Source organism: Onychomys torridus, chromosome 15 (genome assembly GCF_903995425.1).
Source record: "Onychomys torridus chromosome 15, mOncTor1.1, whole genome shotgun sequence".
NCBI lineage: Eukaryota > Metazoa > Chordata > Mammalia > Rodentia > Cricetidae > Onychomys > Onychomys torridus.
This window is the reverse complement of record NC_050457.1, coordinates 66,075,956-66,103,525: the sequence shown is the minus strand read 5'-3', so window position 1 is coordinate 66,103,525 and position 27,570 is coordinate 66,075,956. Positions and strand designations below refer to the sequence as shown.

The following is a 27,570-nucleotide window of genomic DNA, read 5'->3' as shown; positions in this document are numbered from 1 at the left end:
AGGGTAAAAGGAATGGCCCAAAGAGGGGTCTCTCAGGCTGAAGAAAGGAGGCGGCCAGCCCCTTCAACTCCCCTGATGTCTACCAGCTTTAGACTGCCAGGTCCCAGGGCTTTGAACTGCCTCAGCTCCACTGACTGACTTGAGCAAAGCTACGTTTTGTTATAGGGAGGTGGAAGTGAACTGTCCCTGTCACAGGGCTTCTGTAGGGTTTAGAGAGGCTGCTCAAAAGCCAGGGTTGACAATATGGATGGCCTAGCAATCAGCCTTTGAAACCACTGACAGTCCTGTCCAGTCCAGAAGGACTCAGCAAGGCTTTGTTGCTAGGAAGACCAAGCTGGAGTTTCAGATGCCAATGTGATGTTCCTGTCTCCATCCTGTTCCCCTCCCCCAGGTGGTTCTCTTCTGAGGAAAGCCCTTACCTCCTCTGTACAACCATCATTTTCTTCAGCTAGAAGATGAGGCAGGCAATGAATGGTTGTGGTTTAATGTCACTCCAAATACACCTGTTCCTTTACATAAATACTTTCTCAATGTTAGTACTGCTGACAAAGTCCTAGAGAGGCTCTCAACAATTCAGTAATGCTTCCCTGTTGGGAGGCACTGTCAACTGAAGATTCACTTATCAAACTGGAATGGTAAATTACTTCAAAGCTGTAGTGACAATCAGAGAGAAAACAGAATTCCTTTCTTCAGAAACACATTCACAGGGCTCTGTTTTCCGAGGGGCAGACGGAGCTGGTGACTGCACTCAGCCTCCCAACCCCCATTGGGCCTGAAGCAGTTGATTGATATGGCTAAATGTAACTAGTCTCCTAACTTGAAGGGCACTCCTTCCTCAAACAGATGTTGGATGTTGTCACCCAAAGGACCATGTACTGGGACTTTGAATCTCATACTGACAAGTTTAAAGTAGAGCCTCTAAGAGTTGCCCTTGCAACCTTCAGTGAGGTCCCTGGGTTAGTCAGAGGCATACTCTTTGACAGAATTTTAGATCCCGGTCTCTGCCTGGCTTCCTGGTTCTCTCTTTTTTATGATACTAGAGGCCAAACCAGTGGGACCACCTGATCTTGAACTGTTGAACTCCCAAACTGTAGGCTAAATAAATCCATATAGAAAGCTAGTCCCTTTCTGGTATTTTGTTACCATAATGAAAAATAGATTCAGAAAATTGGTGTTGTTCCTAATAATGAATACTACTTTGGAATTCAGTTACACCCAGAGGTTGAAAGTGTTTGGAGGAATAAACTGGAAAAAGCCTAGGATCCTGTGAGTGATTCTGGTCCCAAGTGGAAGCTGGCTTTGCAAGCATGTAGGATACAGGAGTTACAAGGTCCAGGCTGCTTCAGCAGATACATCAGACAAAGCCCAGAGTCCAAAGACAAGTTTTTCATGGCATCAGAAGCCTGGAGTGTTGCCCTATAGGAATGGGGCTGTCTTTCATACATGCCTCAAAAAGCTGCACCATGCCATACATCCCCAGACACTTGCTGGTATCGGGGTGCAGCCCTAGAAAGCTGCCACATGGGTAAAGACAAGCAAAGCAATAGGACCCAAACATAAGGGGCCTGATTTCTCATAGTCTACACACGGGTGCTAGACCTGGCTCTTGGAGATTTCGTACCTGCCCCACTGGGCTTCGTCATGCTGTGGCTGCTAACTCCTTCTGTTTGTCAGTCTTCTTCTTTTGGAATGGGACTATCCATTCTGTTCCTATCAAAGAAGGAGGTCATCTCCCTTCGATTTTACATGCTTATGATTATAAGGAGTTTACCTCGAAGGCATCAATTGATCCGATTTTGCTTTGCAAGATGCACAGGAGCCTTAGGTGTCAGAAACAGTGCTACTATTTGGTATAGTGTGGTGTGCCCTCCCCAGAGGTTTATGTGTTGAAATAACCCCCAGAGTGATGCAGGAGGAGAGGAGAGGAGTTGGGCTGGTGTCCAGAGGTGGGTCTTAGGGTTAGATGCACTTATCAGGGCAGATTCCCCATGATTGAACCCTAGGGGCTTTTTAAAGAAAAGCGGGACCAAAAGAGACATACAAGTGTGCTTGTCTCTTATAATGCCCTACAGCACCTTGGGACTACTACCAAGAAGGCCATCAGATGTAGCCCTTCGATCCTGGGCTTCAGAACCTTCTTGTGTCTGTCAGATTGTCTTGATGGCAACAGAAAAGATAGAAGTATCCTCTCTGTTTGGTTGGAGTCTAGCTTCCCATGCTAGTTCAAGCCCTCATCACCTGACTGAGCCTGCTTCTCCCTCCAGGAACCTCCTTTCCATACTTTGAGGCACCTTCCACCCTGTGCAGAGGCACCTACCTTGCTCAGCTATAGGAGCGGAGGATAGGATGAATGAGCTAACCGATATGTCAGCAGAGCCACAGGCTGGATTTCTGGTGCTCCCTGGAGGGCAGGCTGCTCGGACTGCACTGAGGGCCCTAGCTAGTCTCGTCGCCTCCTCTCATTGGTAATGCCCTCTTGAGCAGTTTCCAGGAACAGTCCCGGCTGTAGCTTATCTGCTCATGTGAGAAATGCAGCCACAGCCACGAGTTTATCAAGACTTGAAGTAGAACAGTCTTCAGAGCACATTACATAGGTATTTACACATTACATCAGCATTTCTACACTGACATTTATAGCCACGAGAACTCTTTTCCTTCTGAAGCTGTCTGCTGTGAAGGAGGGAAGAGAAAGCACAGTTACTCTGCCATAAAAATGAGAGGGAAAAAGTGAAACAGGCATTTGTGGTCATGAGGCATTTCCTGACTCCACCTTAGCAAAAATCTAAAAGCCCTTTCTGAGTCACGAGCTGTTCTGGCCAGTGCTTAGTATCTGCTTGGCATTAGAAAAGGCTACTGATAGGGATGTGTGGGCCTCCTGGAACCATTGCTCCTTATCATATTTTTTTTCTGTCTAACTGAAGCAAATGATCAGAAGCGCTGCTAATAGGTTCTTCATTGCTGTGTGTCATGGCGCCCACGCTGGCTCGTTTGCTGAATGCTCACCTTCTGTTCCTCTGGATATTCTCTTGTGCAGAACACATACACAAATGCGGATAAGTTGTTAGAAGCAGCGGAACAGCTGGCTCAGACTGGGGAATGTGACCCTGAAGAGATTTATCAGGCTGCTCATCAGCTTGAAGACCGGATACAAGACTTTGTCCGGCGAGTTGAACAACGGAAGATCCTACTGGACATGTCTGTGTCGTTCCACACCCATGTAAAAGAGGTAATGCATCATCTTATGGTGACAGAATATCATCTGGCTGACAAGGCCTCTGGATTTGTGGGAAGGAATCTTAGTTTTGTCATGATGAGAGGCATTGGATGCAAGATAGCAGGTAGGTGTTAGTACCAAATGCATCGGGGCAGACGGGAAGCAATGGGCTTCTGCAACTGGCTGTTTCACAGGAATGTACACCTGCCTTTGTTGAGGTTATCTGTAATCGGCCGGGGGGGGGGTGGGGGGTAGGGGATAGAGGGGAGACTTGTGGGTCAGGAGATGAGCAGGGAAAACAAGAAACAGAATGAGATTCCTGTAGAGAAGACCGGTGCTCCAGGCACAGAACATTATCAGGTCCTGCTCGGGGTAGGCATCGCTGCTGGGTGTCCAGTCTCTGTGTATTGCCTGGGCATGGAGTGAAAGTTGTGATAACCTTCTGATCTTGGCAGACTACCCTCGCGCACTCTTAAAGGTTATATTTCCTTGTATTGGCTTTAAATATTACCATAGTCAACATGGTACTGATACCAATGCTAAAGTCCTTGTGTGCCTTTGGCAACATACTTATCTCAAGAGATAATGTTATTTGGAATGTGAAAAATCAGTAGATAGCAAGCATACTATATGTATCATACACATTGTACACATACAGCACCATATGCATATATACAAAGTACTTAGTAGATATAAAATTACATTAGAGAAACTAGTATGTTACTTTTTGTGTGTTTTTGGAAGTAGTTGGCTATGCAACCTATGCTGGCCCTGAATTCACTATGTAATGCAGGCTGGCTGTGAATTCGCAGCAATCCTCCTGCCTCATTCTGTAGTTAGAGTTTTCCTACCTGGCCCAGAGTCAGGACAAATCTCTCTCAACCGCCAGTCCCACAGACCCTCAGAACCAACCAAGTAAACACACAGAAACTTACATTGCTTACAAACTGTATGGCCATGGCAGGCTTCTTATTGTCTACTTTTATCTTAAATTAACTCATTTCTATTAATCTATACTTTGCCACGTGGCTCATGGCTTACCAGTAACTTATTTCTTTCTTGTCATGGCGGCGGCTGGCCGTGTCTCTCTGCCCCAGCCTTTACTTCCCAGAATTTTCTTCTCTCTTGTCCCGCCTATACTTCCTGCCTGGCCACTGGCCAAACAACATTTTATTTATTTTAACCAATCAGATAAACACATTTGACATACAGAACATCCCACAGCATCAGTCTCACGAATGCTTCAGGTATATGACAGTATTATACATTGGGTTTATTTTGTTTTAAGGGTTTTTATAATAAACTCAAATTTTCTTTTAGGTGACTAGGGAGAAAATGATCCGCAAAGGACCTTTACAAAATGCTGTGACATACTATGATACTCTTGGTTCTGAGATAGACATCTCCCTGCAGTCCAGATTATACCACACCTAAGACAGACTTGGAAATATTTACAGTCTGTTTTTCCCAGGAATGTGTTCAATGGCTATTCTTCTGGAAGTTTCTAGCTTGGCTGCGTGGTCACTGCACTGAGTTCCTTGATCATCTGATTCTGAGCAGGAGCCACCTCCCTGCACCACCACCCCCCCAGCTCAGCCTGCTCCACACTCCGCCCCCCTTGTAGCCTGATTAAGATTGTCTCCTGCTCTGGACTCAAGTGTCCCATCCATCACATGTAGGTCCTCACAATGGGGATGTCTTCTCTCTCCTGCTGATATTGCTGTTTACTCCTCCTTCTCCAAGGTTCTAGCCCCACCATGCAGTATCCCCAGATCTATGGCACTTTCCTCCCAGGCTGGGTCTTACTGCCTCCCCTACCCTGTCCACAGTTAGCTGCTGTTGTTGACATTTCTCTAGCTTTCTCTACACACCTGTGGCAGCACCGACTGTGTAGGATTCTGTTATGTGATTTGTGTCAGTTTCTCCTTTCTTACTGCACTTTTAACATCCACGCTGAGAAAGGAATAGAGTTGATAAGGAGTTGATAAGCCAGCCAGGAGCAGTAAACATGCTGGATGGCATGCACCCATCCCGTTCCCTATGACCGACCACACAGGGCACTGATGCTCTGAATGTCTTAGATGCTGTGGGAGAGGTGGGAAGGGTGATCGCCACAGAGGGAGTTGACAGCACATTGAGAGAGTAGCCACCTCCTTGGTACAGTACATGGTGTGTGGTACCTGCCTGAACTGCATGCCTGGGACTGTTCTTCAGTGGCTTAGCAATCCCAGGAACAGAAGTCTTTGTGTAAGTCAGTCTGTGAGCCTGTGGTACAGATACCTGTCTACAGTGTCATGGTTTTCACCAAGCAGACATGTCAGGACAGCTTAGAGGAAAGCATTTTGCAGAGGATAAGGTTTGTTGATTTTTTTTTTTTTTAAATAACAGTTTCATTTTTAAGGAAAAGCAATGTTATAAAAGTATTTGGTAGCTGACACTGGAGTGTCTGTATTGCCCCTAGGCTTGCAAATTATTTTGAAATGAAAACATCTTCAATTTTTATAGGTCTGCATTCTATGACCTCTAGTGTCCATGCGTCTGCAGGCTAAGGAGGCCGCAGTCTGTCTTCTGGGTGGCGTGTTTTCTCATGGAGAAGGTTCAGTGGTCCATTCTTTCCTTTTCATAGGTGAGACCACCCTAGTAGGAATATTATCTCCGCTTCCTCTCAGATTCACATCCCTAAGGTGACCCAGGATAAGGGGATAACTGGTGGCTAGTGGGGAACACACAGCGGACACACATGTGCTAGGTGTTTACAGTGTAGACAGGGACAGTGTCCGGTGGGCTTGCACCAGCCAGGATCTTTTCCTCCAAGTGCTTGGGCTTCACGTCAGCCCCAGACTCCTGCTCAGAGGATTTATCTCCTGCTGGGTAGCCCGAGTGCCCACAGTGTCCCCACTGGGTACTGCACGTGCTCCTCCCCCGGAGGGGACACTAGATCTATACAGGGAGAAAGGTCACTTTCAGCTGTCCTTCTCCGACAGCTTCTGACAAGCTCACTGAAGTTTAGAGGAACTGTAATTCATTTAAAGTGGGAAAACAGTTTAGACAGAGCAAGAGGAGGGAAACATTGATTGCATCGATAGGTGTTTGCATGGCGTCATCAGATAAATGACAGGCTGCTAACAGATGCGTGGTGCAAGGCGTTCTCAGAGAACCTTTGAGTTTTACCTTTGTTTACCTTGAGAAAGGTTACAACAGAGAACCTTGTCTGTCTGTCTGTCATAGGCAAATTCACAGAACTTTGTAAGTTTCCCGATAAGGCCCTCCAGACCCAGAGGGTGTCCTTTGCATGCATGCACAGGATTGTTCCTTCATTCTCTACACTGTGGGTGTCACTCTTCACTGTGTGGTTAGTTTCTGGCTGATGAGGTCCCATAGCAGGTCAGTCTGGAAGGTCCCAGGTCAAGGTGGCTACTCCTGGCCAGCTAGTGGAGGTGTCTTTGGGAGGCCCACCTGGAAGAGGGTTGGTGGCTAGCTCTCTGAACATCAACATAAGATTTGGCCCAAGACCTCCAGATTATGGTCACTGTACCTTGGGATTCTCTGCCATCTGTTAGTGTTGGAATGTCCCTTCTCTATAGCTTACAGTGTCTGTGCATGAGCTGAATGGAGCAAGAGAGTGAAGTGGTCTGTGGTCTTAGACAGTCCTACCCTGGAGAAGGGTACCAGTTTGATTCTTGTTCTTGGAACAGAGAAAAGGACTTATTTTCACAGAAGGCAACTATTTTATACCTTCATGCTAGATTCAGCAGCCTCAGTTTCCCCCTTAAAGCCAGATTTAGAAGCTTTCTCCAAAATTCATCATGGGATGCTGCAAGACTCACACATCCTTGCTAATCTTCCTCTCAACCCATGTTGTCTTTTCCTGAATGTTTTCAAGTAGTTCGTGGGATGTTTGTTGGCCTAATGTGAGTGTGGACTTTGTTTGGGAGGACTCTGAGCCTACTGCATGCAGTCTCTTCCTGTGAGTCTTATTACCTTTCGGGACCATTTGTGACATTTATCCACATCAGTGCTGACTATAATTCGGACCTCCTATCCTAGAACTCATTCTTTGTACTCCGTGGTTGTGACCTGAACCTGCTGTGATATGTGAGGAAGGGACATCTCAGTGGGAGCCACAGCTGCCCTCACACTTCAGACATTGGCCTCGCTTGATAGTTTGAGGTCTGGCTCCTTTGAGTTCTCACAACGCAGCCTCTTCCGGGACTTAGACACTTAATACAAGTCTGTGAAATGATAATATTAGTCTTCCATCTGATGTTAGGTTTAGTGCCTTGAATATTTTTATTTTAGTATCCAATAAACACATTACTACTTTCACCCATTTCTACTCACTGAGCTTCATTCTCGAGTCATTCCGTGACTTAATTACTAACTACCTTTGACATCCACAGGTCACTTGGCAGCTAGGTGGCGACAGAAGCTTCCTGCCAGTTTGTTTCTGGGGCTGATTCAGTGACCCCGCACTGACTTCTGTTCTCAGAATCGCTGGTCGCCAGGAAGGATCACGCCCACTGAACCAGGCTGCGGCCATCCTGGTGGGTTAAGTAAAGAAACCTGGCTGGGCTTCTGCAGACTTGGCGCTGAACTGGACACTTTTTTGTTTAGAGCACTGCCTGTGGAAAGAGGACGTCTCATGTTATTCAGAAGTCAGAAGTAAAGGCCCACCACCCACCTGGAGACTTGGTCTCAGGATGACAGTCTGACTTCATTTTCATTCCTAGCAAACAGGCAGGACAACTTCCTTTTCTGTGCTTGCTGCAGCCAGGCCTCAGCTCTCCCAGGGAAGCAGCGGGGGAGGTGCACAGCTCACTTGGGGAAAAGAAAGTTCCAGGCTCCTTGGTGTGCAGCCGAGCTCTGAGCTGCCACCCTCAGCCCTGACCAGGTCTACTCAGGAGCCAGGGAACCACACAAGTGCTTGTTCATGCAGCCGTGGCTGGCGCCCCCAGGCCTCTCCTCCCGTGTGTAGCCAGAGAAGTTGCCCAGCGTCTGGTGGTTCCCAGTCAGTGCACGGTGCTCACTGTATGAACCAGCCGTCCTGCAGTGGATTCTCCTGAGTGTTGGTGGTCCTGGTGCAAAGCCACTTCCTCCCCTGTGGCTCTCCATGGAGGCCTTGCTCTGCTCTCCATGGAAACATTCTATAGGCCATACCCTATCACATAGTAGCAGTTTATTTATTCAGCCTCACTACATACGTGCCTGTGTGTGCACACACCCACGTGCATGCCTGTGTGTGCACACACCCACGTGCATATGTTTGTTGCAGCTTCATCACATGTAGGTTCGTGTAACCACCACAACACCCAAACTGCAGTGACACAGAGTCATTCTGTCATCAGGAGCCATCCTTGTGCCTGAATGCATGCTGCTTCCTGTTCCTGCAGAAGCTAGAGGCCTGACTGCCTGGGGCTTTCTGGCTCTGCTTCCTCCTTACAGCTGTCTCCAGCCTTAGCAAGAACCAGTATCTCACATCTCTATTATTGGGGTGTTTCAGAAATGACAGATAAATGGAGTCATGAATATTTTTGTGGTTGTCTTTTCAACCTAATTAATGCTAGAGACCCGTTCGCTTCCTTATGTGTATCAATACCACTTTCCCATTTATTGCTGAGTAGCATTTCACAGTACAAGTATATTACACTTTATTTACCACTTATCCATAAAGAACAATTGAATAGTTTGAGGTTCGGGGCTGTTTAAAAAAGGAAGCTGTGAACAGTCTGCAAGTTTTTGCAGTAATGTAAGTTTTCATTTCTCTGGGGTAGGTAAGAGGCCTTCGCTAAGTGCAGTACAGGTGGAAAGAATCTAGAACGGTTTTCTACAACAAACCTGCCCCATTACACTTCCAGGAAACAAATGTCCAGCCTCCAGCTTCCTAACCCCTTCCTAATTTCTTTGGTGGTAAAGCTCATCTGAATGATGTTTCAGGAAAGAAATTTGACTCAATGTGCTCAGCAGTCAGCGATTTCTGTTTATGTACCTGTACTCTGGAGCACTCGAGTCATGTACTTACTTGACACAAGAACAGCGGAGCAATTAAATAATGTAACTAAGGAAAACAGATGCCTTTGGTGGTTAGCATTCAGTTGCACTTGAAGCATCCGTTGTCAAACCTGTGATTTTCATATCTGGTTTGGCGTCCTCATGAAACAAAGAATGTTGTCTTCTATAGGTACTAAAAAGTTAGACAGTTTCTGTGAAAATGTCATCTGTATTAAAATAATTTACAACTATGGTAAAGTGACACAGCCTGAGTGACCTGGGACAGGCTACTTTGCTGCCCGAGCCACGGCCCCAGTGTGGAGACAGTGAACTCACATATACAAGCTCCAAATAGCATTTCCTTATAGTTGCTACCAATGTTCTTTGTCTCTTCCTGGCCCCCAACTATGTTTCTGCCCTGCCCCTCCTTAACAATCCCCTCTCTCTAACCTGTTCTGCAGATCATGGTGGAGCGGAGCCCTCTAGGAAACTAGTGACTCTACCATCCCCAGCATCAGATCTCATTTTGCTGGAGACAATCCTTCATGGTCCCATTCATATTTTATGAATCATTTGCATACATCACAAAACATTTCTGATCCCAGTAAAACAAATGTATTTATTTATTTTATTTTTTTGTCACTTAATCATCATGAACAAAACATTTGTGTTGGCGAGAATAAAGAGGATAGTGTGGTGCCATCTAGGAGGAAAGAACTGGTCAGAGCAATTCATGTCGAGCAGCTTTCTTTGAAAGGTTTATTTTTTTTAAGGTGTGTGTGTGTGTGTGTGTGTGTGTGTGTGTGTGTGTGTGTGTGTGAGAGAGAGAGAGAGAGAGAGAGAGAGAGAGAGAGTGTTCTCTAGCAAGCACTCAAGATAGAACATGCACACACAAGAATGTACGCTTGAGTATAGTTGCCCATGGGGAACAGAAGGTGCTGTATCCCCTGGAGCTGGAGTTACGGTTCTGAGTCACCCAACATGTGTGCTGGGAACTGAATTTAGGTACCTTGGAAGAGTGGTATATGCTTTTAACCTCTGAGGTATCTCTCCAGCCCCTAAACATTTTTCCCCTGAAGAGTGATTTAAAACTATGACTAAAAATTATAAAATTCGTAATTTTGAAAATTGGCACCAACAGTTTCAAATAAAGAAGAATTGTGGGGGCCAGAGAGTTAGCACAGTGTGTAAGGGTGCTTGCTGCAAGCCTGCCAACCAGAGTCTTATCCCTAGAACTCAGGTAGTACAAGGAGAGAATGGTCTCGTGCACACAGTGGCACACGTGCACACAATAAACAAATGTTTTTTAAAACCTAGCAAATGGTAGGCTAACAGAAATGAGAAATTATTGTGGCAAACAGAGTCCTGTTGAAGGCTCGCCTTTAAATGGAGAGTTGCCTCTAACTCTTTTCTATTGTTTACGTTACCGCTTGGTTACTATATGGAAGGTGAGGGACTTCGAGGCTTGATCAGGAAGGGCAGGTCTTCCAGTGCGCAGCTGACAAGGAACATGAATACGAAATCTTACTTACTACACTTCATCTTAAAGGGGAACCCAATGCTGTTGGTCTCTTATTAGTTTTATGAGCTAAATATTATCAAAGAATTGTGCATATCTTTGGCTCATTGAGAGAGGAACAATATGTTCTGTGTGTGCTGTGTGTGTTTCTGACATGTACGTAGTCATTCGGCTGACTGCTCTTCAGATCAAGAGAGAGGTAGAAAGAGTGATCTGCAGCAGTGCATTAGCAGGGGTTTTCTCGGGACAGTGGCAGCGCCACACAAGACAGGCTTCTCGTCTGGTCTTGTTATTGTTCACCCGTTTTCTCTTCTTGTTTTGAAACACAACACTTAGAAGCAGATTGGGAAGGGTCAGGCTTTCTGGCTGGGGCCTCTGATGCTGGTAGCAGAAATCTCACTGTGTGATGCTCTTGGCATCAGCTTTGAGCTGGGCTTTCCCTTTCATGTGGCTGGAACATGCAGAAGACAAAAATGAGGGAGGGTTTTATGGAAAGACAGGTCTTCTACATGACTTGAAGACTCAGTTCCCAGACATGTTGGACTTCCCAGTACTGGCTGAATGAGGTTACTATCTCACCACACTGGTTCTGTGGTGAACTGTGGGTAGACACCAGGGGCTGCAAGACACCTGACTTGTTCTTGTTGCTAAATAAAGTCTTGCTGTATAGCCCTGGCAGGCCTGGTATTTACCAAGTATTCCTGAGCAATCTTTTTGCCTCATCCTTCTGCCTTGGTTTCCTGAATGCTAAGACACAGCTGTGGGTCACTGTGCCTTGATAAGGCTGGTAATCTTTTTAAAAAGATAAATTTTGTCCATTTTCTCAGGATGAGGTTAGTCCTAGGCAGGAGAGCTAGAGATTAAAGGAGGAATGGAGGACCAGAAGAACAACTTGCATGCTATAAAAGTCAACCGAAGGTTTTAGTACAAAGTCAAGACTGTCTTTATCCTCTGCACTGGTCTCAAGTGAAAGATGTCAGGAAGAAGGAAGTCCCAAGCTGGCCTTGCTGGATCAGACTCTGTGACAGGTGTGGTGAAAGAAGTGGACGACCACTCATCTCACATGGTCTGAGGCCAGGCAACAGCTTGGCTAATCATTTGGTGTGGACTTCTGTAGGAGAGATTTTCCTGTCAGATCTTTGGACTACGATTTAATCTGTTATGAAGTTTATTTCCTTACATGGCATCTTGATTGCTCAGATGAACTCAAGCATGCTTTAACTTACTGTGTTGAAAGCCTCTTTAGTTTTCTTTGGGGACAAACTTGGTGTCACAACAGAAATAGCTGCATTCGTGGTTTTAATATATAAGTCTGTTTCCAATGAGAACAGAGGAGTGTCACAAGGGACGCCACAGTACTGTGTGTTTAATAAAGAAGTGACACCCTGTGTTTTGTCAGTCCACAGTGCCGTGCCCAGGGTAACTCATTTAGCTTTAGTTAAGGAAAGAATAGGACTGTGAAGGAAACAGACATCTGGCTGCTCTTGGGCTACTGTTTGAGTCACGTAGGCATGCCATTCAATTCTCTAGCCCACCTCGCGAAGGCCAGCATGTTCAGGAGAGTGAGCTGGTGTCACAGGAGCTCCAGGTCTTCTGCATGCCAGGAGAGTTGGAGGGACCAACAGTGGCCTAGGGAAGTGGACAGGCTGTAGACGTGAGACCACAGTTTCGAGGCTTGAGGGTTTGTTCTGACAGAGAGGAATTACAGTTTGACAGAACTCAAACTATTTCAGGATGGCAATAGTAGTTTTGAAAATGACCTGGGCAGGAGGAGGGGTCTTCCCCCGTGTTTGTAGATGCCAACTGTTGCTGAGTAGAATGCTTGATTTGTTCCAGGGTATTGCAGAATAGAAAAAAAAAAAAGGTGAAAAATTCCAAGTGCCAAGCTCTTTCTTAGGATAACAGAACATGCACGATGTCTAGGTCATTGGAGTCCCTGTTGATCACACAGTTCCTTAGCTGTGTCAGCAGGTTTCGTTTCTGGTCCCTGGCTGGTCATCGTTGCCATGTAGCCCCGTCCCACCTGTCTCCAGGTGTCCACACCTAGGGCTGGAATGCCCTTTGTGGCTCCTTCTCACACGTGTGCCTGCCATGTGGAGGCCTCTGTGGGTGTCCTTCTTTCTTCCTGACACCAGCACCTGACATGTGCAGTGGTGACTTCAGATGCTGACCTTGGTCCCCTCGGTTCTTCCTCTACCCCGTACATGCCTTGTAACATTCTCTCTGCATCCTCAGGCATCTTTAGTCCGTCACACAACACAGAAGGCACTTCTCAACCCTTATATTCAGGCTGTGCTGCTCTAGCATGCGAAGTCCACTTCAGACCCCCAGCACTCAATAGCCCAGTGCCGTGAGCAGGATAGGAGGGTCACTGAGGCTTTCTGGACACCAGTGTGGCTCCAGGCTTATGGAGGAACCCTGCTCCAGGTGAATAAGGTGGACAGTGGTGGGGTAGGACATCTGAAGGCCTCCTGCTTTTGCCCACACACAGGGACATGCTTACACAGGGACAATATACACAGAGAGGACAAAAATATACTACAATTCCTACATCAAGACACCATGCATGTGTAGTCACCATACAGTCAGGCAGGCGTGTGTTGGTCATTTCTGGCAGAGGAGTTTCCTGTAGGTGGTAGGAGCAGTTCCGTTTTCAGCCTGTCCTTGCTGCACTGGAATCACTTGTTCTGTGTGATGTGCGTGCCATACTGCATTTGCACCTGGAAGTTGCCCTTGAAACCACTCACTTCTGCTCTGAACTTGCAGCAGCAGCTCTAGGGAGCTGTGAGTGGGATACTTCTAACCCCACACTACAGTTTGCCCAGCCCCGCTGTACCAAGCGACCGCCTGAAAGCAGGGAGACAGGTCTCAGTGCAGTAGCTTCTGCATAGAGGGCCCTCGCAGTCAACAAGCACGTCCACCATCATGCTCGTCTCTCTCTCTCAAACTGGCTTTGCAGGTCAGTGAAGTTACCTCAGTTCATAGGAAGGACTGCAGGTGAAGATACAAGAAATTCGTCAAGGGCAAGAACCCTTCAGCTGGTCCGCTGTACCTCCTTTGGTACCTGGCTCCATGTTGCCACTGACTACAGCCTGTATGATGTCCAGGGAGTATAGACACTGCATCTGTGGCTCTTCCCAAGTCTGAAGACTCCCTTAGCCACCAGAAACTTCAGCTCCTACAGAAATTCCCTCCCCAAGTGATGAAGAACGGACCTGTACTCTTGAGACGAGCTTCTTCATCTTTCTCCCAGAAGCGTGTAGTGCCCAAGGCCTGCGGGTAAAGGGCTGAGGTGTAAGGGTTGTTCCTGATGTCAGGGATGGGACAGGATCCTCCCACATCTTTGTCCCAGAGCCTTTCTTCACATTGTTTTATAGCTCAAGACATCTTTCCCTTTACATCTTGGTCTGTGGCCATGCATCTGTATATATGCAGCTCAGTTGTGGGCAGAGTCTTCTCTAGAACTTCCACGCAGGCCTGCGTACACATCCCCAGGAGGCTCTCAGTTCTAGACTGAGGACCCAGCATTGTCTTTTATGGCCTCTAGGGGGCAGCAATGTGTCCTACACCTGTGTCTTGACAAGTCCCATGGTTCTTATAAAACAGAACCCAGGTTGCAGTGACAGTGAATAGAACATACGTCCTCTCATTGTTAGGTAAAAATACAGGTTTTTACTATAGATTATCAGTTTTCACAGAAGTTCGTTTTGTTTTTATCCTTGGAAAACTTGGACTTAAGACTTTGACAAACTTCCTAGAGACTTAAATTTCTTTGTTCAGAGCCACTTTAGGTATCATGTATTACATCATTTCAAAAGCTTAAAAATAGACTTTGCTTAGCTCAGGCTGCAGTAAGATATGCATCACTCTGTTCTCAGCTGGCATCACAAGGGCCTTTCTCCAAGACCTTTCTTCTTCAAACTGAGTGAGAATATTTCCTGAAAACTTGTGAAGGGGCCAAGACCTTTTCAGGCATCTGACATCATACTTTTTCTATATAGCCTCAATCCACTACCTAACTCCCCATTTCCTGCTCTACATAGCCTCAATCTACTACCTAGCTCCCTGTTTCCTGCTGGTCAACACCATCCCAGAATCACTTCCTGCAGCCGTCTGTGGAGCTTCATCTGTGGACTTCACTGGCAGGCCAGTGGGGAGCACACTCTCCCAGTGACTGGAGTCAGAATGTCCAGGATGTGGAGGGGAAATGCCAGTGTGTGTGTGTGTATGTGTGTGTGTGTGTAGCTCTGCCAGGTGGAAGGCCAAAACTTGACCCCTAAATATTCCTGGCACATCCCCCTAGAATTCAGAGGAAGCAATTTCTATAGAATCCAACAGATTTTTCTTACAGCCTTTCCTTGTACTATAGTACCGAATGCTATTTTAAGGGTAAAAGGATTTACATGTTAAGTTTACCAGACTAAGGGACTAATTTTGTACAAATGAGAGAATACATTAGAATAGGTATAGTTTAGAAAATACTTACAAAAGATGGAAAATTTTATGAATTTTCTTATTATGCCATTTTTCTTAGGAGACAGCCAGAAACAGTGGCTAACATTTACTGATTATTCCCTCTATATATAACCTTATCCAATCGGCCACACTGCCCTGAGTAGGCATTCACATCAAGCCAACATTCTATAGGGAAAACTGAATCATAAGACCAGGTAAGAAAAGCACCAGTGTTTCTGTCCTGTAATGCCCCACTTGGTTTTGAGCTCAGGCAGGCTGTCCTCATAGACTACAGCAATCATTTGTGACAGGAACATCAGCTCCTGTCACTGTGAGGTTGCATGCATGTGTACCTATGTGCTGCACATCAGAGCAGCTCCAAGGGCTGTTTCTAATAATGCTTTTATCAATGCATAAAAGATTGTTTAAATCTTTTGTAACTCAGCAGGTACCTTTGGTAGCATTTGGACAAGAGTAATATGGCAGATGTCCCCACCCACATAGGCACCCCAATCCTTCCTCATCCCACAAGTGGAATTCTAGATTTAAGCTACAGTGAATGGAGGAGAACTACTGACCCCTCTCCAGGGCAGACCAGGTGCTCCAAGCTCATATGGTATCCGCACCTTAGATAGGACCAGATGCCCTGGGCTCACACAACCTAGTGCACAAGAAAGGTACCAACAGTGTAAAGGAACAGGATTGCCAGCCTGGTGGGCTCGCCCATTCATTTACACATTGACATTGCGGGGGCAATTTCAGCAAAACCCATGAGCTCAAGCAGAAGACACTACCAAGATTTTAGGACACGTGAAGTCAGTGGTTTTTTTTTCCCATTGCTTTTCAACAGAATTAGTGCAGATGGAAAGAGTCCCGTCATCATAAATATCCATCTTGGGAGGGTGGAGCGCTGCAATAGCCACATGGTCAAGTGGGGTTGTCATTGGAAGCAAGTAGGTGAGTTCTGTGCGTGGCTAATCACCCGCCCTTTCCACTGCCTCCTGTTTTGTGGAAGGCAGGTTGCTAGCTTAAGAAGTCCGCTGACTTGATCATCACAGCTGTTAGGTTAAGTATTTTGACTCTTCAGTAAAATAGTGCAATCTATTTTGCTAAGTGGTTGGTTATTGCTTGTAGCAGCATATGCTCTGTTTCTGTGAGAAAAATCCTGTCTATTTAGTTCACTTGAATCCATTCCTGCGGCTAATTATGGAGTACTTAGCTCATGGGGCATTCTTGTCTGCACAGGATACACTCCTCTGTGAGCATTGAGAATCTTTGGACCTGTGTCCCACCATGCTGAGTCTTAGAGAACTTAGCTGGTTTGTGTGTACCACAGAGCTATGCTGTGCTAAAGAGGCTGTGAAGCCCAGACGGCCTTCCCCAAAACCTTAAGGCAGTATTTCTACTGCACGGTACCACCGAGCACTACTGTGCACTAGAGTGCTAGTGTACAATAGTACCACTGTGGGATAGTGCTAATTAGTGCCACCCTGCTAGAGTGCTGTACAGTGTTACCTAGAACTAACACACGGTACAACGACAGCATAAGTATGTTTCCGTAGGGAGTCCTAGAGCAGACAGGAAGATCGTCAGTGCCATGCTGCTGTTGTCCTTCCTGCCATTTGTAAGTGCAGCCACTGTGTTGACAGTCTAGTAGAGAATGCAGAAACCAAGGAAAGTGTGTGTGAGGTCCTTATTGACAGGAGCCCTCCAAGGATGGTGCAGGGCATCAGGAAGGGTCTGGCAGGCTGCAGGTTGCTCCACCTGGGGCCCAGTTCCCCTCATCTACAAGATGAGCTGAGCAGCCTTCATCTGAGACTGCTGTAAGTAAAATTCTTGTTGTGTGAAACTTAATAATGTGCACAAAGCTGAATAAACAATGCAAGAAAAGGTAACATGTATTTAGTATCTTTAGTAAAATTAACTTTTAGGACCGTGGGTAGTTTGACTGAGAAATAAGCCCTTTACCAGTACTTTTCTTATTTTTAATTGGTCTACCAAGTTCAAAATGTCTATTGCTTTGCAGGTAGCAGGGGGAACATATTTTATGTTCGTGGTACTTACCATCCAGTGAGCAGGTGGTGGCACGGAAGTGATGTTTTAAGCTTTTCTATGTTGGAAAATATAGAAATGGAATTCAGGTTCTAATTCCCACTTGGGAGGAAGCAAGACCTCCTGTTGACACAGACAGCTCTCCCCGTAGTAGGATGAGCACACTGTGTGACAGGCTGGCCCTGGGTACCTGAGCTGGATGCGGCCATCTCAGGAGCACATCTCCAATCCACGGTTGTGGCGGAGAATACTTTACCCTCAGTGTGCTCTCTGGTGCTCCCAGGGAGCTAAAGCACTCGTGTCTGAGTGCAGGTTTAATAATGGAATGCGATGCCTTGGCTAAAACTGAAAGCAGGCGAGGTGTCTGAGAATGCCACTGTGCCCAGCAGATGGTCCTGTTGTCTGAGAGACTCTTGGCATTTCCCACTGCACTCCAGATTGAGCCTCTGCAAAAGAGGAGAGTGACTTCTCTTCCTTCCCTTTCCTTTTGCTCCCCGGTGACAGCCTCTTCCGCTTCACTGCCTGTTTATTTTTGCTCCACGCTGCAGTGACATGCTGCTCTTTTTGTGCATAGGTTCCACTGGTTGCCGGACTCTCCAGGACACTCCTTCCTCTCTTTCCTCCCCCTCCCTCCCTCCCTCCCTCCCTCCTTCCTTCCCTCTCTCCGGCAGCAGGCTGCCAGGGGCATCCTCCCCATGTGAGTGTCCCAGTCCCCCCAGCACACTCACTGTGCCCTCTCTGGTCCGCAGCTGTGGGCGTGGCTGGAGGAGCTGCAGAAGGAGCTGCTGGACGACGTGTACGCCGAGTCAGTGGAGGCCGTCCAGGATCTCATCAAGCGCTTCGGCCAGCAGCAGCAGACCACGCTGCAGGTGACAGTCAACGTGATCAAGGAAGGGGAAGACCTCATCCAGCAGCTGAGGTGGGCCTCACCCATCCCCCACCCCTGCCCTGCCTGGCCCCACACAGATCCCAAGCTGCACAGTAGTTCCTGCCTCTACCAGTCTTTGAACAAATAGCCCCAATATGCTCTCCAGAAGGCCAGGGACAGTTTTCTTCTCATCCCATCCCCCCTCAGTTGAAAAACTGTGTAATTGTTCACCTTAACACAGACTAACAACCGGCAGAATTTGACTTTTGTTACTATGTCCTCATTGCGCTCATACTGAAATTTCTTTATAAATGGATACATTTGACTCTCTTAAGACCATGTCCTCCAGCCCCAGAGGACCTGCCTGTCTAGAGTATGGCAGCCTGCCCATCCCTCAGCTCATAGGCTAGGCATCTGGAGGTGTCAGGACAGCCCCCAGTGCTCCTCTGGGCAGGAGGCAGGGCCAGCTTTGTTTCCTCTGGAGATTCCTTTGATTGGGTCATGGGGGACACTTAAAGGTTGCCTCTTACCTCTTACACATCGCTCAGGACAGTTGACGTAGTCACTGACTAAATAGCCTTACATGAGGTCCCCTTAGTGAGGGTTTCACTGAGTGCATTAGGAGCTAACCTCCGAGGCAGGAGGACTGCTAGTGCAGGGACCAGGTCCCAGCTGTCCTTGCTACTTAGAACTCTCCCACTGTGGTTTTCTGTAATAGCTGACGTCTCAGCAGAGAGCTATGAAGAGCAGAGCTGTGGACCAGGCTTCCCAGAGGAAGGGGGCTGGTAGTGTTTTGCTAGGGGACAGCGCCTTCCCTTTGCTGAGACAAAGTCCAGTTTCCTGCCAGCCTTCTTCCCCTGAAGATCTGCGTTGCCGGATCTGGTGTCTAACAATGTGAAACCTTTTCATTCAATTCCTGTTTGTCTCACTGAAGTCCTGTCCCCTTCTCCACTCGCGTAGGGACTCTGCCATCTCCAGTAATAAGACCCCACACAACAGCTCCATCAACCACATCGAGACGGTGCTGCAGCAGCTGGACGAGGCTCAGTCACAGATGGAGGAGCTCTTCCAGGAACGCAAGATCAAGCTGGAACTCTTCCTGCAGCTGCGTATATTCGAGAGGGATGCAATCGATGTGAGTGCTCAGAGCCCTGCCCCGGAGCCCTGCCCCTGGTTCTTGTCCCGTGCCCTCTCCACTCCCTGAGCCTCTGCGAGCAGAGAGCCGGGTGGAGACAGAAGGACACTCCTGTGACTGCTGGGGAGGCTGGGTGGTCAGCTCTGTAGTCCGGGCGGGCAGAGGACCAGGAGTACAGTGCGGACAGCAGTGGCAGACTGTGCTGGAGTGGAGGGAATGTGCCAGATCAGCCCTGGTTGAGCAGTGTAGGGCCACACCGCACTCCCCTCTCCTAGAAAGAGAGCAGCCTTTAATGTAGGGGCCTCCCTCTTCCTCTCTCCCCCTTCTGTCTGCCCCTCACACATCTCTCTCTATTTTCTGTTTTCTCTCTTAATAAAGGGACTGATTGTAGCCCATAAAAGTGCCCTCTGGTTTTCCATAATTCCCACCTAAAAATGGATTTTTATATTTGATATGTGCAGAGAAGAAAGAAACACACACTTATTTATCTTTATTCAGTAGAAAGGGGGTGGCTCTGTGCTCTCTAGGGAAGGCTCTTTCATGCTTGATGTAGTGGAACAGAGTAAGTCTGAGTGGACAAGACCAAACTGTCTGGGGGACACTGACAGAAAAGCCAAACACCTCACAGCCTGTGTGAGGCCTGTGTCCTGGCGCCTGGCTGCTCACACAGCTGCTGGTTCTCACTGGACCACTCAGGTCTAGCCTGTGACTGCAGGGGTCTGAAAGCGCACTGCCTCCCCCGGGTTAGCACTCATTCGCACTGCTTGTGGGGTACTGGCTGGCTCTGAGGTGCCTCAGAGGCTTGGGGGTTGGTACAGAGGAGGCAGGAAAGGCCCGCAGAGACTGCTTATGGTTCTCTCAGCTCCAAGAAGATCCTCTATGTGCAGCTCCCTCTGGCTCAGCCTCACCTTGCACAGCAGCTCTGGCTGCCTGTCTAAACTCCAACACTGTTTCCCGTAAAAGCAGCTTTATCTTGGTCAGTTCATAACAAGAAATGCACCAAGCCCCTACTGGTCACAGTGGCTGTCAGCCTGCTTAGGTGCTCTCCAGGGCTTGGCCTGCAGGTTAGTATCAAGACACAGAGAAGATATGCTAGAATCCCCCCAGTGGAGACCCACTGGCCTTGGCCTGCCTGGGGCTCAGGTTGGCAGCAAACAGAACAGGCCTGTTTTCTTCTGGCGTCAAGTGACTTGCTGTTCTGAAACTTAGTTGCCTAGTGTATATTTTCAGTTACAAGATAGAGAGAGCAACCAGAGCATTAGCTGAAGATTCTCTTCTAGACTCTTGAGACAGTTGGAAATACTTCTACTTTATTTGAATTGATGCTTCTTAGTTGTAACTTAACCATCATCAAAACCTCATGAGGAATCACAAACATGCTGTCCCTGGGTGGAAACTGTAGATCGAGTGTCCTAGGCAAGCTCCTATGCCAGGCAGCGTTCTACAGAAACAGGCAGTTACGTGTGGAGTTTGTGCACTTCGTCTGTATGGAAGAAAATGGCCTTACTTTTTAGGGTCCTTAAGCCTTGAACTCTTTAGGATAGTGAAAGATAGGTAGATAGAGTATACTTATCAAAAGTCTGTGTCTGTCATCCCTGCTGATCTGCTTCATTATCACACCTGCCGTCCCTCCCTGGGCACATATGAAAACACATATGTGAAAGACAGTTCCTGTGAATTGGACAATGAGGTGGAAGCCGGTCCTTTCCCCACCTCCTAAAAGTCGTTTCCTGGGCTGTGGATATAGCCTGTTGCTGGAGCAATTGAAAGGATATACAGGGTTCTAGGCTTGATCCCAAGAATCTCAAAAATATAATCTCTTTCCTTGTTTATTCCATGACTTATATATGATTCGTTAATGTAATTTAATGTTACTAATTTCATGAAGAAGTACAAGTTAGCACTGTAAATATGCATTGCATGCAAATTCCATTAATAGAAGGATACATTGAGAAGGTCTGTGCTGTAGGAGTTCTGAAAATCCTCTCTCTACCTAGATTATGTAAACATTGTCACATGCACAGATTTTCATCCCAACTTAGTTCCTGTTCACATGCATAATTGAGGACCCTTGGGAAATGCTCGTCCATTGAAGTAGACGGTATATATTCTTTCTCAAGGAGTTCTTCCTTGTTCCTGGATTTTATAACTTAAAAATCATGTTGTGGGGCTGGAGAGATGGCTCAGAGGTTAAGAGTGCTGTTTGCTCTTCCAAAGGTCTTGAGTTCAATTCCCAGAAACCACATGGTGGCTTACAACCATCTGTAATGAGATCTGGTGCCCTCTGATCTGCAAGCATACATGTAGGCAGAACACTGTATACATAATAAATAAATAAATCTTTAAAAAAAATCATGTTGTGCAAGCTTTGAAACCTATACAAAAGCCAGAGAGAGTAGCCCCAGTCCCCCCAAATCAGCAAGACCTTGTTTCTTTGCTCGATTCCCTCATTGAATGTTGTGCCAGGGTATTTGAGAGAGACCCTGCCTATATCCATTCTTCCAGTCCTAAAGATGCCTGCATCATAAGGCCGCTTCCTTACACACACAGAGCACCAGACACCTCCCCTGTCCAATCGGCACATGTTAATCTCCCAGTGTGCAGCGTGTGTTCAGGTTTGCACTGACGCCACCATCAGGAGGTACACAGGCCAGGTGCTAGCTAAACTACATCTCCGTTTAGTTCAACTCTCGCTCTGTCTTCCCACTTTTTGCATTCCATGACTTCTTGACCATCATGGGTTCACTTGTCAAAGAAGCCAGGTTCCCACATGATGTATTTTCTCACTTGGCTTGTGGGCTACTGCTTGTTTTCTCTGGTACTTCCTGTCAACACAGAACTCAGATTTTGGAAAACTTGCATAGACCAGACTCTGGGTTTGTGCAGGAATGATTCAAACATAGCTCTTTATGGCATCACTCATGAGCAGCCATGTCCCGCTGTCCAGCATCTGTAGGGCAGCTGACATGCAGTGTGTTCAGGTGGTGGCATCCTGATGGCTGGCTGTTGAATTCACTCTCAGCCTTTGCCATGGTGGCTCATCAGACCTTAATGATGGTTGCCTGAGACAACTATTTTGTAAAAAAAAAATATTTTTTATTATTATCTTTTGTTTTTTTGAGACAGGGTTTTCTGTGTAGCGTTGGAGCCTTTCCTGGAATTCACTCTGTAGCCCAGGCTGGCCTCAAACTCACAGAGATCCACTTGCCTCTGCCTACTGAGTGCTGGGATTAAAGGTGTGCGTCAACACTGCCCAGCTATTTTGCTATAAAACAAGTAATTTTCTTTATTTTACCCCTCCGTTTTATAGGTAGATATATTTATACATGCTTCACCTTGAAGTACTGAAATTGTTGCTTTGTGCTTTCTCCTTTCAGGGGCTGCAGATGTGATTAGTGACATAATATTTGCCTACTATATACCAGGCCCTGGTTTCTTTCCCAAAAGTATCTGATGAGTGTAGGGCCCCTTCAACCAACTCTGTATCCATTCATTTCTTTAAAAACCTCTAAACTGGTTTCCTTGAAACCTGAACTGTAGACCACCAAACTAGCATGGTGTGGTTTCCATGTCCTTTTGAGACCACTGGCTCACACACAGTGAGATGTGGCAGTGAGGTTTTTAAGGCGTAATTTGCATAGATGCTCTCCTCCCTCAGATCATCTCAGACCTTGAGTCTTGGAATGATGAGCTTTCCCAGCAAATGAATGACTTTGACACGGAGGACCTGACAATCGCCGAGCAGCGCCTGCAGCACCACGCAGACAAAGCCCTGACCATGAATAACTTGACTTTCGATGTCATCCACCAAGGACAGGATCTTTTGCAGTATGTCAATGAAGTCCAGGCCTCTGGTAAGAAAGGTCCTCAATCCTATGATAGTTGGGGGTTCCTCTCACCACCACGGGACTAAGATAGCTTAACACTGACTTCTGTACTGAGCCATTACCTGCCAAGACCAGGTCTTTAAAAGGACGTATTTTGTACTTTTTTTCACATACTACATGTACATTTCACATTTAACTTTATACTTAGAAAACGTACTCTAAAATATTTCGAGAATTGTTTCAAGTAATAAGAACTTTAATTTTACAGAGTGGTTTGTTGTATTTGTGAGTGAAATGTAAAGCCCAAGGAACCATTGGGATTTTTTTGTTTTCCATTCTTTCTTTCTTAGTTTCTGTGTCCAGCAGATGTCGCTGTAAGCCCAGCATGTAACTGTAGTACAGGAGCTTACACACAACATCCTGCGTGCGTGCATTACCCGTCTTACACAGCATATTACATACTTCCCGAAGAGTGCACCACTCACTCATTTCTAACAGATGCTATTCTGTCACTGAGTCCATGAGGTTGGAGGTGCAGTTGGTTGGCTCATCTGTGAATCTTCTCACACCCCGGTGTGCTGGATGTATGTATAAATGCATCACTGCTGGCCTGGGCCTTTCTGAACCTGCTGGCTAGTACAGGTAGTGCCCAGTGGACAAGTAATTCACAAGCCACATGGGTAGAGCCATATGAGGTGAGAGGAGAAGGTGACATGTGTGAGTTGACTTCACTATTTGCAGGTGTGGAGCTGCTTTGTGACAGAGATGTGGACATGGCCACTCGGGTCCAGGACCTCCTGGAATTTCTTCATGAAAAGCAACAGGAGCTGGATTTAGCAGCTGAACAACACCGGAAACATTTGGAGCAGTGTGTGCAACTGCGCCACCTACAGGCAGAAGTGAAGCAGGTGCGTGACACTGAGGAACGATGGGGAATTCTGGCATGTCAGCCTCAGGAAGGATGTCCCATGATCTCTGTATAGTTGTCCTGACAGGGAAGGTTGTACTGCCCCAAGACAGCATCTCATGGGAAAAGTGGAGTCCATGGCCTTCCCTGAAGGTTGGCCAAATAACGGATGAGCTCCCAGCTCAGCAGCCACAGCCCTTGAGGATGGCATCCTAGCCTTTGTTTTACTCTTTGATGGTCCCTTACATAAAGCACATTACTGCCTAGGCTAGGAACTGCGTGATTTTCCCCTTCACTTTTATTAATGTGGACACAGCCACAGACTGCAAGGCTGGGCTTTTCTTGAGTTATCTGCACACTGTACATATGGGGCTGAGGCAAATATCTGTGTTTTCCATGGTCTTAGGTGACCCCCCCCCCCCCCCCCCATGAAAGGGTCCTTCAACCTCCAAAGGGGTCATGACCCAAAAGGTTGAGAACCAGTGCTCCATACCACCTTGCAGACCCATCCCCCATCCCAGGTGTTTTGTAGGGTGCACTGAAAGGTCCACTGCTTAGAGTTACCCACTGTCCTGTTTCAGGTGCTGGGCTGGATCCGAAATGGAGAGTCCATGTTAAATGCCGGCCTCATCACCGCCAGCTCACTGCAGGAAGCTGAGCAGCTGCAGAGAGAACATGAGCAGTTCCAGCACGCAATTGAGGTGAGGTGGTGTCTGAGGGTGGGCCTCAGGGCATGGAGCCCAGCTTGATAACCCTTGGTATTCCACCAATCACTGGAGCCAGCCACGGCTTGATGGGAAAGAAATGACATGCTCACCAGTTCCAGCCCACAGCTGCATCGGATTGAGGACAGCCTTGTAGCAAGTGTCCCAGTGGCCAGGGCCCCCTTCTCTCCCATGAAAGGGTTTTCAGCAGGATGCATGGGACTTTGATTAGAAGTGTCTTAAATCAGGGAGCTCAAATTGGAGCCTGAGCTGAGGTGTTTTAATATCTTGCCGATCTTACAGCTACAGTCTTACATGTAACCAGTTTGGACAAAGCAGAGTGCTAGGGGTGTGAAGGGTCTCTCACGATGACCAGGCACAAGTGATGATCGTGACAAACTCTCCATGCTTGCTTAGTGGCCACAGGCTTCACCTTGCTGGGCTGAGGGGCAGTACTACACTAGACAGTGTAGCCTTGGCCGGTCTGGGCAGCTCCCCCTTGTGTTAGCCATGCACTGATTGCTTTCGAATGGGTTTCTCTGGGGGCGGGTAGTGCTTGTGATGGCAGGGCTTCTAAAGGGCTGTTTAGCAGTAGAAACCTCGATGTTAGCCGGAGAAAAAGCCACAGAAGCCAGCACTAATTTATGCGACGTCAGTGTGTTGTCAGCTGCTCAGGTCAGTGGCAGCCTCTTCCTGAGGCTCCAACTCCAGGCAGCTTTGCAAACCTGAGTAGCTGCAGTGGTGCCAAGGGGTTGTTGGTACTCAAGGTCAGTGTCAATCATTCAGGAATCTATACCACGGTCGGTGGTTACAAGGTCAGTTCCACTGTATCAGGTGAAATGAAAGGTTTTCTTTTCTCTGAGGCACTGTGCGCCCTAGCTGCTGGTACCTCATGTTCTAGATCTTATCTGGAGAGCCCCTGGCATCAGGCATCAGGGTTTACCATGTGGTTTTCTTTGTGTGTAGCATGGAACAGTCTCAGCCTTTTCTCAATTTTTTTTTCTTTTTAAAGAAAATCACTAGTTCTTAAACTCCTTTCACTGGCTTCTAGTGCCTCAGCTGAAAATGAAAATCAAGGGCATTTGCTTTCGCCTCCTTTGTCCACTTGTCGATTTGCCTGAAGTGGCTATTACACAAAAGCCAGTCAGGATAATAAACTTGGCACGACTAAACAGAGCCTTAGACTGTCAATTCCTAAGAGTTGTTCCTGCTGCTTCTCAAATGGAAAACCCCACAGCTGAGTGCTGTTCTGGGAAGTCTTAATGCATTTCATCCTTCATTAGATAAATATCAGTGTGGTTGGTGCCAGGCCTAGAACTACTTGACTGAACTACCCTCCAATATTTGCAAAGCATCCAAAGGAGTAGTAGCTAGGGTTGAGTCTGTTAGCCATAGAGAGCATCCCAGTTCCTGCCTTAGTATGTGATGCCCTGCTGAATGTACCTTCCCATGTTCCCTGTGTCTAGAAAACACACCAGAGCGCACTGCAGGTGCAGCAGAAGGCCGAGGCCATGCTGCAGGCCAACCACTACGACATGGACATGATCCGTGACTGTGCAGAGAAGGTCGCCTCGCACTGGCAGCAGCTCATGCTCAAGATGGAAGACCGCCTCAAACTCGTCAATGCCTCGGTCGCCTTCTACAAGACTTCAGAGCAGGTCAGGAGAGAGGGCTCCTAGGCTCCCGGGGACTGACTAATCTGGGCTTTAGGGACAACATCACAGCGAATCCCTCAGGTCCAAGTTAAACAGGGAAGACATGTTCTGAAGTTACAATTACCTTGCTGCTTCGGCTGTCGAAGAATAGCAAGTTGACGTTAGCTGAGAAAACATAACCTTTCTCTAATGTGGAAAACATCAGGGCAATGGGAAACTCAGCTCTGGCTTTGTTTGTATTCTAAAATCCCTCCCTGCCGGCCTTGAGTCAGGCAAAGCCCCTGGCAGCCCGTAGCTGGTCTGAAAGCACTGTCATTTCTGAGCCCGGAACTTTGTCCCCTCAGGTCTGCAGTGTCCTGGAGAGCCTGGAGCAGGAGTACAAAAGAGAAGAGGACTGGTGTGGTGGAGCCGACAAGCTAGGCCCCAACTCTGAAACTGACCACGTCACCCCCATGATTAGCAAGCACCTTGAACAAAAGGAGGCCTTCCTGAAGGTATAAGGCTGGGTCTCTTGGGTATTGATGTCACACTGATTGGCTCTTGAGGGCCACAGGGTCTCCTGACTGTCATTCAGAAGTGATTCTTATAGGTTGCCAGTACATACATAGTTGTATGGTCTGAAGTTTCAGAGTGAGGCCCCATATACACTGACTCTTGCCTTGTGTGGAAAGTGACTGGGGTGATGACATCAGTGATAGGCTGATCCTTTTCATGAAGCTTACACTGTCTTACTAGTTTCATGGAATGGACTAGAAATGTACAAATAACTATTGGCTAGAAGTACAGTGCCATGGAACAGTATTATAGTGATGAGATTTCTCTGAGGCCAAATTATGGCTAACTGGAAAACCCATGAATTTTGCAGACAGAAAGTGATGGGCCGGTTGATATGGTGAAGCCCAATGCCTCTAGCTTAACGAATCTGTTTGGACATTCAGCTGCTTTAAAGCCTATAGACTGCATCTCAGAAGACGCAGACCCACCAAGTTGGGTAGACTCCAGCACCTTGGCCAAGAGTGGGTGCTAGACTCAGGAAACAACCTCTGAGCAAGTTAGTACTGTTCAGACAGGCTGTGTTTTCCTCAAGAAGGTTAAATGCAGGCTCTGAGGAGTGGCTCATCATGTTTTTATGTACGTCCTATTGGCTCACACCAAAGTCACAACTGTGCCTTGAAACAGTTCAGAAATACTGGCCACGTGGATGCGTCCTCACTTTTAAACACGTTTTGAGTGCATCTTATCACTG

General features: G+C 47.2%; 1 protein-coding gene across 2 annotated transcripts in view; it reads left to right on the top strand.

Moving 5' to 3' along the window:
* Window positions 1-27,570, top strand: part of Trio (trio Rho guanine nucleotide exchange factor) — a 313,085-nt gene that overhangs the window by 164,880 nt on the left and 120,635 nt on the right. For both annotated transcript variants that reach the window (XM_036206893.1, XM_036206894.1), the window contains exons 11-18: window positions 3,035-3,226; window positions 17,978-18,147; window positions 19,057-19,231; window positions 22,890-23,085; window positions 23,800-23,966; window positions 24,547-24,666; window positions 26,136-26,327; window positions 26,669-26,818. In XM_036206893.1, the coding sequence (XP_036062786.1) occupies window positions 3,035-3,226; window positions 17,978-18,147; window positions 19,057-19,231; window positions 22,890-23,085; window positions 23,800-23,966; window positions 24,547-24,666; window positions 26,136-26,327; window positions 26,669-26,818 (1,362 nt within the window). The remainder of the gene's footprint in view (window positions 1-3,034; window positions 3,227-17,977; window positions 18,148-19,056; window positions 19,232-22,889; window positions 23,086-23,799; window positions 23,967-24,546; window positions 24,667-26,135; window positions 26,328-26,668; window positions 26,819-27,570) is intronic.